At 28.7% G+C, this 10,782-nt stretch overlaps 1 protein-coding gene across 1 annotated transcript; it reads right to left on the reverse strand.

Annotated features, from left to right (window-relative positions):
- Positions 1–659: 659 nt before the first annotated feature.
- Positions 660–2,610, reverse strand: LOC133032389 (uncharacterized). The gene is made up of 2 exons (XM_061106317.1): positions 1,563–2,610; positions 660–1,466 (listed from the first exon to the last, which is right to left on the reverse strand). The coding sequence occupies exon 1, from the start codon at positions 2,559–2,561 to the stop codon at positions 1,671–1,673; it is 891 nt and encodes a 296-aa protein (XP_060962300.1). The 5' UTR covers positions 2,562–2,610; the 3' UTR covers positions 660–1,466; positions 1,563–1,670.
- Between the last annotated feature and the right edge of the window lie 8,172 nt (positions 2,611–10,782).

Genomic DNA, 10,782 nt, shown 5'->3' on the forward strand with positions numbered 1-10,782 from the left:
AAAAAGGTCGGTATTTGAACGTTGACTCATGCGGGCCTTACACGTTGCGGGTTCACCCTGGAGGAACAGTTATGACCGGTGGCGTAGTGGACTTGTAGGAACATACTTGCACTTGCGGCTTGTTCCAGTGCATGAAGTTTTCTTGTCCTCATGCATGTGCTGCATCTCAGGAGCAAAGTATTAGCGCGTAGACACTATGCTCGCCATATTACACGACTGAATATTGGAGGAGGACATATGAAGGAACAATTATGCCAGTTGGTGACGAGGATGATTGGGAATTGCCTGATGACATCAAGAACATGACAGTTGGAGTGCCTATTGAGAAGCAACCAGTAGGGCGACCCAAGAAGCGAAAGATTGGAAGAATTAAGAACAACCGAACTGCTTGTAACGGTGAAAGGATTATCAAATCACGAAATTGTAGCAAGTGCGGTGCCAAGGGGCACAACAGAAGCACTTGCAACTACCGAGGTTAAAAATGTTATTTTAGTTTATTTGTATCGTGATGTGTTGGACTATTATGTATTGTTATTGAATTAATGTTGGACTATTTTAAATATTAGAATTTGTGATATTTTATGTTTACATAATTATTATAATTTATTGCATGAAAGAAAGGCGTAAAATTTGTATGAACTCTTAAAAAAATATAAACATACCAATAAAAAAACCAGTTACATTGTTATCTTAATAAATACCAAATAAAAAACACATTTGTTCATGCTAAATTCTGGTAAAACAAATCTACACACCACCGCTCTCTAAATTTCTTCATATTCTCATCGTGCACATTATCAAACGTAGTCTCCATCATACTATGCTCGATGTGCTCTATCACGTACATCCCGCAGTTACCGCTGTATGAGACAATAAAAAGTAAATAAATAAAAGTATGCAAATTAAATTCAAGTTAAATGACTAAAAAATCAATTGTAATTAAGTTACCTTGTCTTTGTGTGTGGAACAACGGCCCGATCCATGACTTTTGAAGTGAAATTTTTGACCTGGCTCACTGAGGCGGTAAGTTGAGGCACGAGGATCATGTCATGAGTCTCGAATAGGCCAGCCTGCAGCAGCAAATTTGGTAGTAATTTTTCCCACATTGTCGGGTGTCTCTTCAATTCGTTCGGGGAAATCGATCCGAGGCTCGAGTCAAATATGTTCAACAACCAATGATCCAGATCTACCTCTAGTGCCACCCAATGCTTTGCTCCATCGAAGTAGAGGGCCATATATATTCTCTCCTTATTCTTCCAACTGGCTAAGAATTGACTTTCATCCCCTAGAATCAAATCTAATATGCTCTCGTTCCACTGATAGTTAGCCTGGTCATCACCCGTAGCTTCCCACCGAGCAATAACTCCTGCTGGGAAAATACACGGCGTGATGACACATCTATTTGGGTAGGCCTCTGGATAAAAGTGTTGTCGCCTCCTCATCAAATGGAATGCCGCATCCAAATGCTAAAACATGAAAATTAAATATGTCAGAGATTAAATAAAAAAGAGTCAGATAAAGTCTTTAAAAGCAAAAGTAGTAAAAAAGTCTTAAAAACTTACATCGTTCCCAAGCCAAAACTTCGGAGTATGTAGTTCGAGGAACCAAGACGAATGGTATCGACCGGTGAAGCACTCTCTCGGGTAATTGTTCCCAATCTGGCCGAGTACCTAATTGTGAAAAGTCTTGAGCAGCTTCCGATCAACCACTCTAAGTGGGTCCGCATTCACGAGTGTCGAAGTAGCCCTAGCCTTCTTCTTCATTTCAGTGTACTCAGCGAACCACCTAGGCCGCCTTCTCTTCCTCCGGTTCTCCATGACTTCTGGAGCTGTCTCTAACACCTGCACCTCAGAATCCTGAGTATCCCCGATGCTGGTGATATTCGTCTTCTCAGGTGTACAGAACATGTCATCATCATCCGATTGGTAATCATTTGGGAGAATGAAGTCATCTTCCGGTGTCCGAGCCTCCTCTTCTGGCTGTGGCTGTGGCTGTGGCTGTGGCTGTGAATCTACTGCTGGCCTTCCAAGATCTTGCAGGAGCATCATTATGGTCTTCAACTGATCCATAATCGCTGTTTGTCCTCTTAGTAGAGCGGCCTGCCCCCTCTCCACAGTCTCCAACCTTGCCAAAATGGCAGGGTATACTGGATCGCGAGCCTCTAAGGTGCTGGGAATAGAAGCTGACGGGGGAACAGGAGGACCCTGTGATGCTGCAAGTGGGTCAACACCACACTGATCTGGAACTGAAGCTGCAGATGGGTCAACACCAGACCCATCAGGAACTGAAGCTGGAGATGGGTCAACACCAGACCCATCTGGAACTGCAGGCGGTGCACGTGGTGGAGACGGTGGAGGTGGTGTAGAGTCTTTAAATATTCGGGCTGCCTCCGCTCGTTCTTCCAATGTGGAGGCAAGCTTTTCGGGCTGGCTTCGCAAAGCATCCTGTGTTGGTTGCCCATCCTCACCCAACACAAGTTCCTCCAAGTCAACAAATAACGGAGGCTGACCCCCGGTTATGTAACTCACAAACTCAATCTCGGTCGGCCAAGGACATAACATGGAGTACACTGTCAACTGAAAAATATAACAAATATATTAATATAATATATGGAAATTAACATGAATTCAACATAAAGCGTAACAAACTTACATTTTTAGCAAATAATCTGGTCACTTCATCCTTCCCGTGTGTAGTGTTTGGCTTACTCTCCCAGTTGACCATTCTCGGAAAGCGATGCGACCTCCTCACTGCATACTCGTTGCCCAGCTGTAATATGGCCTCGTATGCCCAATACTGCAACGCTGCAGTATAGCCGTAGGCTGAGTATTTTGCCTCCTTCTGAGTGACTCCCTTCTCAATCTTTTTCAACATCTTATTCTTCACATCCAAGTAATCCTTGTTACAAGTTTCTATCAACTTGGTGTAAGAAATCTTTCCCCAGGGGTACTCGTAGAAGAATGGAAGGTTATCAACCATTCTTATCACAAAAGGAGGAACGACAGTCTTCTCCTCCTTACCAGTGAGGACGCCCATAATAAACAAGGCCATCCCCAACTTGTAGACATCATCAGCTTTTGTGCAGCTCTCAAAAACTCTGCGCAGTTGGCCGAAGCTGCTCGAAGCACTACCGTTGAAATATTCCATAATCAACCGGTCAGAGCTTCCATTTTGTTTGATGTCTTCCTCAGTAGGGCCTGGCAACAAGTTTAACCCGGTGACCAAGCCGAACTCCACCCTCCCAAATCTACATATCTTCCTTCCCACATAGAAATGCACCTCGTCCGGCTTGTCAGATTTTATTTTGTGAAGCATCAACTGATCAAAAAATGCTCCTGAAAATTGTATGGGCTCTCTCTCGAAAAACTGTTTGGAAGGGGATTCCCTCACCCTGTCCAATAGGTTGAATTCTTCAAATTTAGCCTTAATCTTCGGGTAGTAGTAACTACCCCCGCGCCATGTGACACGACCAGTGTAATGGTCCGACACTGGAATTATAAGATGTGCAGTTCCCTAAAAAAAAAAAAAAACCAACAACGATAAATAATTAATAATAAAACCATAACCAATAATTAATAAAACAATAAAAAATAAAACAATAATTCATAATTAATAGGGGTTTTTTCATTAGTGTACAACAAAAACAATTATATTACAAAAAATGTGCAAAAAAATACAATTTTAAAAATGTACACATTTGAAAACATATTTACAAAAATTCATACATATTTTTAATTAAATTATAATAGATATATTAATGATTCAACTTTCTATATTTAGATTTGTATAACTATTTTTTTATGATTAATTGATATGGTATTAATGAGTAAGCCTACTAATTAACAAAATTTATATATTAATAATTAAAAAACATAATAAGATTCTAATTATAAACAATAATATTTAAAATATACAGATGTAATATTTTAAATATAAGATAAAAAAATAATTAACGATTAAAAATAATAAACAGTTTTAAATTAATAATAAAAAGTGAAAAAAATGCATTAAAAAAATAAACAAAAACAATCCATCAAGTTTAACAAAAACATATATAAATTAAAAAAAAATACTAAAAACAAATAAACAATATTAAAAAAATATTACAACACGATACACAACAAAATATAATAAAAAAACAACAAAACAACAAAAGAAAAAAAACAACTAACAAAGATAAAAATACCAAAGAAAGGACATTTATAGATGGAGCATGAATAATTATTCCACCAAAAAAATACATTAAAAAATAAACAAAAACAACCCATCAAGATTAACAAAAACATATATAAATTTTTTAAAAAAAAAACACTAAAAACAAATAATTAATATTAAAAAAATATTACAATGCGATACACAACAAAACATAATAAGAAACACCAAAAAAAAAACAAAAGAAAAAAAACAACTAACAAAGATAAAAATACCAAAAAAAAGGACTTTTATAGATGGAGCATGAATAATTCTTCCACCAAAAAAATACATTAAAAAAATAAACAAAAACAACCCATCAAGATTAACAAAAACATATATAAATTTTAAAAAAAACACTAAAAACAAATAAGCAATATTAAAAAAATATTACAATGCGATACACAACAAAACATAATAAGAAACACCACAAAAAAAAAACAAAAACAAAAAAAAACAACTAACAAAGATAAAAATACAAAAAAAAAAAGACTTTTATAGATGGAGCATGAATAATTCTTCCACCAAAAAAATACATTAAAAAAATAAACAAAAACAACCCATCAAGTTTAACAAAAACATATATAAATTTTTAAAAAAAAAACACTAAAAACATATAAGCAATATTAAAAAAATATTACAATACCATACACAACAAAACATAATAAGAAAATAGTTATACAAATCTAAATATAGAAAGTTGAATCATTAATATATCTATTATAATTTAATTAAGAATTTGTATGAAATTTTGTAAATATGTTTTCAAATATGTGCATTTTTAAAATTGTATTTTTTTGTACATTTTTTGTAATTATTTAAAAAAATGTATACATTTATGTAAAATGCCCTAATTAATAATTAATAATTAAACAATAATCAATAAAACAATAAAAATTAAAAAAAAATAATTAATAATTTATACTAAAACAATAATTCATAATTAATAGAACAATAAAGGATAAAACAATAATGAATAATTAATAAAGCAATAATTAATTCTTAATAAAACAATAAAGAATAAAACAATAAAAAATAATACAATAATTAATAATAAAATAATAATTAATAAAAAAACAATAATTAATAAAACAATAAAAAAAAACAATAATATAACAATAACTAATAATTAATAAAATAATAAAAAATAATACAATAATTAATCATTAATAATAAAACAATAATCAATAAATAATGAAAAATTAATAAGACAATAAAAATTAACACAAAAATTAATAATTAATAATAAAACAATAATTAATAATTAATAAAAATTAATAATTAATAATTAATAATTAGTAAAAAATAATAAATAATAAAACAATACAAATTAATACAATAATTAATAATTAATAATAAAACATTAATTAATAATTAATAAAAATACAATAATTAATAAAACAATAATAATTAATACAAAAATTAATAATTAATAATAAAACAATAAATAATAAATAATAAAAATTAATAATTAATAATTAGTACAAAAATAATAATTAATAAAACAATACAAATTAATACAATAATTAATAATTAATAATTAATAATAAAACATTAATTAATAATTAATAAAAATATAATAATTAATAAAACAATAAAAATTAATACAAAAATTAATAATTAATAATAAAACAATAATTAATAAATAATAAAATTTAATAATTAATAATTAATAATTAATAAAACAATACAAATTAATACAATAATTAATAATTAATAATAAAACATTAATTAATAATTAATAAAAATACAATAATTAATAAAACAATAAAAAATAATACAATAATTAATAATTAATAAAAAAACAATAATTATTAAAACAAAAAAAAAATTAATACAATAAATAATTAATAATAAAAAAAATACAATAATTGATTATTAATAATAAAATAATAATTAATTAAACAATACTTAATAATTCAATACAAATAAAATAATACATAAAACAATTACTAAATCATTAATATTTAAAAAAACGAAGAAAAAAAAACAACTTGGGTCCGATGGGTCCGATTGGCCCGATAGGGCCCCCATCGGATGCATCGGTCCATAAACTAAGCATCGACCCATCATTAATATTTAAAAAAACGAAAAACCAAAAACAACTTGGGTCCGATGGGTCCGATTGGCCCGATATGGTACCCATCGGACCCATCGGCCCATAACAACATCGGCCCATACACCCTAAACCCAGCCCTATCGGACCCTATCATCTAACCATCGGACCCGAGCCAAGGGACCCATCGGACCATCGGACCAAGCTGGAACCATCGGACAAGCTTCTTCCCCAGATCCGAATGGCCACACAGCCCCATTTTCACCATTTTCACAGTCCGAATCTCATTTTCACGGATCTGAATCCCATTTTCACAACAAAATTCTTAAATCTAAACAATAATATTTCACAAACAATCTAAACCCTTTCTAAGAAAAACACAAAAAAAAAACCACATACCTTTGACATTTTCGGAGTGGGTCGGGGTTGCGAGTTCGTCGGAGTGGGTCGGGGTTGTGAGCGTTGGGGTTGCGAGTTGGTCCGAGTGTGTGCTCAACGTTGGGGTTGCGAGTTCATCCGACTGTGTGGATTTTTTTCTTTTGGGTTTGGTGTTCGGCTGAGAGAGACGAAGAGAGAGGAAGAGAGAGGCTGATTTCAAATGAGAGGGGTAGTTTAGGAAAATTGGTAAAATGGTCATATATTACCAATTTTAATAACTTTGCATTTAGGGGAAATTTTTTTGGGTAATGTAAGTATAGGAATTCAAATTTCCCTTTTGATAATGGGGAGCTGCTCCCTTTGTGTATCCTAGTTTCTCTTTAATGAATTCTACTTTGTGGAAGAAAAAAAATTCAAATAAGCTAATTTCAGCTATAAGAGCACTCGTAATAATATCTTCAAACTAGCTCAAAAAGTAAAATTTAAAGAATATGTTCTAAAATAAGACTCTATCAAATGAGTTAAAATATTTTAAAATTTTACATTTTGAATAATATTTTTCTACAAGACTATCCGACCCTAACAAAAACATAAAATTCAACAAGACTATCGGGTCCTATATTGAACTTATCAGGCCCTCAATTAAACATAAAAAATTTGAGAACCATCATGCCTTTAAAAAAATTACATTTAAAAAATAATTAAAAATAAAATAAATATACATATTTATTTGGATAATTTACATGTATACACTTACTTTACAATTAAATTACACATATAACGTTACTCATTATAAATTACCGTGATTTACCTATTAATTTGATCATGAGCTTTTTTTTTTTTTTTTAAATTTTTTGTTGTTGATTTGACTTTATTGTAGCATACACATACCTAGCTGTTGCATTCCTATTTATTTTTATTTCTTTTTCTTTTATCTTTTTTAGTGTTCACTTGTCTCTTTCTCTCCATTTTTATCAATTTCTCTTTCTTTTTTAACTTTAAAAACAATTTTTTTATTACATCATTAATTTAAAAAATATTATCATTGCCACTTACTTTTTTAATATGATCATTTTAAGATGTAGAAAGTATATATTTTTCACCTTTTTCAAATTAAAGTCACTTACTTATCATATCAATTATATACTTATTAGTTACATTTTACTAATTTATAATTATAAAATTAAATTTTTTATAAATAAGTAACCAATTAGTATTATGTTAATTTATTTATTAAAATATCATCAGTCACCACCAAAAATTCCGACATTACAATATTTTTTATTGACGTAGTAAACAACTGAAAATATTTTGTTTATCAATAAAAAAATACATCTTACCTAATATATAAAATGTCTATTTAACTGTGCACTTAACAGTTTGTTGTGTACTTAACAGAATATACCAAAAAAAAAAAACAAATAACTTTAACAAACACTCTTTCGTTAAGTAAACTCATTCTATTTAATTATTCATAGAACAAGATAACTATTCACAAGACACCCATTCACATTTCGCACAAGTCATAAATGAGAAAAAAAGACCATCATCTTCTCAATAGTGTACTGCCGCCATTTCAGAGCAATTTTTTTTATTGTTTATAGGAAACTACAACTGTCCCTGTCTCCTCTACCGAGAGCCCAATAATCTGTTCCGTTGTCACTCCCTTACTTTTCCATGCAATTATCATTCAATAGTTGTAAATTTGATAGCAATAGTGTTATGAGAATGAACTTAATAGATGTAGTGGGAGATTGAAAGGAAGTTCTTTTAAAATTAAGAATTTAAGAGGAAGAAGATGAGTAGTTTTCCTTTTAATTTTCTCAGGTGTTGTTTCTCTTCAACAAAATGAGAAAATCATATCGACAACCCACATAAAACCTATTTTATATAATTATTACATATATTTAAATTTCACCATCACCCAATCTACTACCACTGCCGAACATTTTGCTGCATTCGACTTTATCCCCATTTTTTTTAAAGTAACTTTATAATATGATGAGTATATATAAAATTAATAGTTATCTAAAATATATATAATTAATAGTAGAACAAAACCCATAATTCTAATCTGAACCATCAAAATCTACAAAATGATTGAAATAATACTTGTTTTTAATAATATATAATATAAATGATTGCTGAAGATGTTCTTTGTATACCTTTTTAGGCTAAGATTTTAGCAAAAAAAGAGAAAAAATGTAGTAAAATTGTAAATCCCTCAGGAATTTGATATTCTGTTTGAGAGAGAGAGAGAGAAAATCTTGGCGTGATAGGAGATTAAGGAAGGAAGGACGAAGTGAGGGAGGAAGAATGATTGGAATAGGTAGGTTATCAAATCTTTCATTTAAAATCACGGAAGATTGTTTGGGATATTTTTGTTAGGTAATTCTAGAATGGGATATTTTTGTTAGGTAATTCTAGAATGGACTATGTACTAATATGTTTTCTATTTATTTCGGTACTAAGAAGAATTTTTTAGTTTAATTTTCTTTTATATTCATGTACGTTATAGCTATTTAAGATATCCTATAAAATTTTCAAAAATTTGAAATAATTTATAATATTAAAGATAATATTTAAATAATCTATTTTACACATGTATAAAATAAAATAGTCACGAATGTAAAACACTGTTTGAACGTAGTTTTTGATGTGTTAAATTTTCTAAATTTTTTAAATTTTTGCCGAATGTCTTTAGTAACTATAATTTACATGATCATGAGAAAAAATTTGACTAAAAATTATTTCGGATACTAAAACAGATAGAGATCTATCAGTGTATTCCTTTAAAAGGGCGCATTATAAAATTTTCCTATTTCTTATTATTATTGTTATTATTATATTTTGCTCATAAATAAATGAAATAATTAATAATAATTAAGTGTATTAAATGAGGAGGAAGATAGTGCTTTGTATTTTATTCTTGCAATTGGAAAAATAAAATAAATTAAAAAAAATTTAAATTTATCAACTTTTATTTATTTATTTATTATTTTTTTAAAAAATATATGTAAAATATTATTCTTATTCAAAATAAAAATTAAAGATAACAATTTTAATTTTTAAAAGTAATAATGCGCCCATCATGTGAAAGATATATGCAAAAACTTATTCTTAAATTTATATAAAAAATAATTAATATATACTAATTTTTTTTGAAAGTTATAGAAAGATAAAACAAAAGATTGGATACCCAAATATATAAATAAAATATATTTATATAAGAAACATTTTTTTATTTTATAATTATTTGTCATATAATTTTATTTTGTTATTTACAAGTCATCGCAATATTAGCTATTGGTACATATATACAAATACAAGCGTAAAAAATATCAGAAGTTAACTGTTATTGATAAAAAGATAAATTAATTATTTTAATACTTATAAAATATAAAATATTATTTATTTCATTTACTAAATTTAACTAAAATTATATACATGCTTTAGTACAAGAAAATAAAATATAAGTTACAATTTTTAAATCTTATCCATACTTTGAAAAAAACATTAAATATGTACATCATTAATATACATGTTACTAAAGTACATGACCACTTTAAATATAAAGACTATCCATATTAATGGATAATTACCTCTACAACAAAAATAGAAAAACTTACAAAAAATAAAAACTAACAATCTGAGTACAAAATAAACAATTTTAATGAATTGAACCCCTACACATCTTCTAAAGAAAAAAGAGGCAATTTACTTTTAATATAGTAATAATATTTATCCTCTATGCACATTCCTTATTTAATTTTAAAATATTTTAATTTTAAAAAAATCAAATATATTAACGCCGTCACAATACAAGTGAAACCACCAAAAGATGTAACAAAAACATATGAAATAAAAAGAATCTAAAAAAATATATATGAATTATAAGTGGTAAAAAAAAATAATTAGATAAATCAAATTTCCACTTCTATTAAAATAAATTAAAGATCCTTAATTAATTATGTTATCTTAACTAATCAAATATTTCTAAATTTTAGTTTCAAGCCAATTTGTTTAATCATGCGGAGTCGATTTGTTAATGAAGAAGCCCAAAAAGTATCTTACATGATCGATGAAAAACCAATCATAAAACAAATATATATGAAATCATTCAAAAGTAATTACTACAATACACTACACCATTAATT

The sequence above is a fragment of the Cannabis sativa genome, chromosome 1 (genome assembly GCF_029168945.1).
Source record: "Cannabis sativa cultivar Pink pepper isolate KNU-18-1 chromosome 1, ASM2916894v1, whole genome shotgun sequence".
Taxonomy (NCBI): domain Eukaryota; kingdom Viridiplantae; phylum Streptophyta; class Magnoliopsida; order Rosales; family Cannabaceae; genus Cannabis; species Cannabis sativa.

Bases quoted from the DNA above. Each gene is read 5' to 3' on its own strand.
- LOC133032389 (XM_061106317.1), bottom strand. From the start codon at position 2,561: ATGTTATGTCCTTGGCCGACCGAGATTGAGTTTGTGAGTTACATAACC.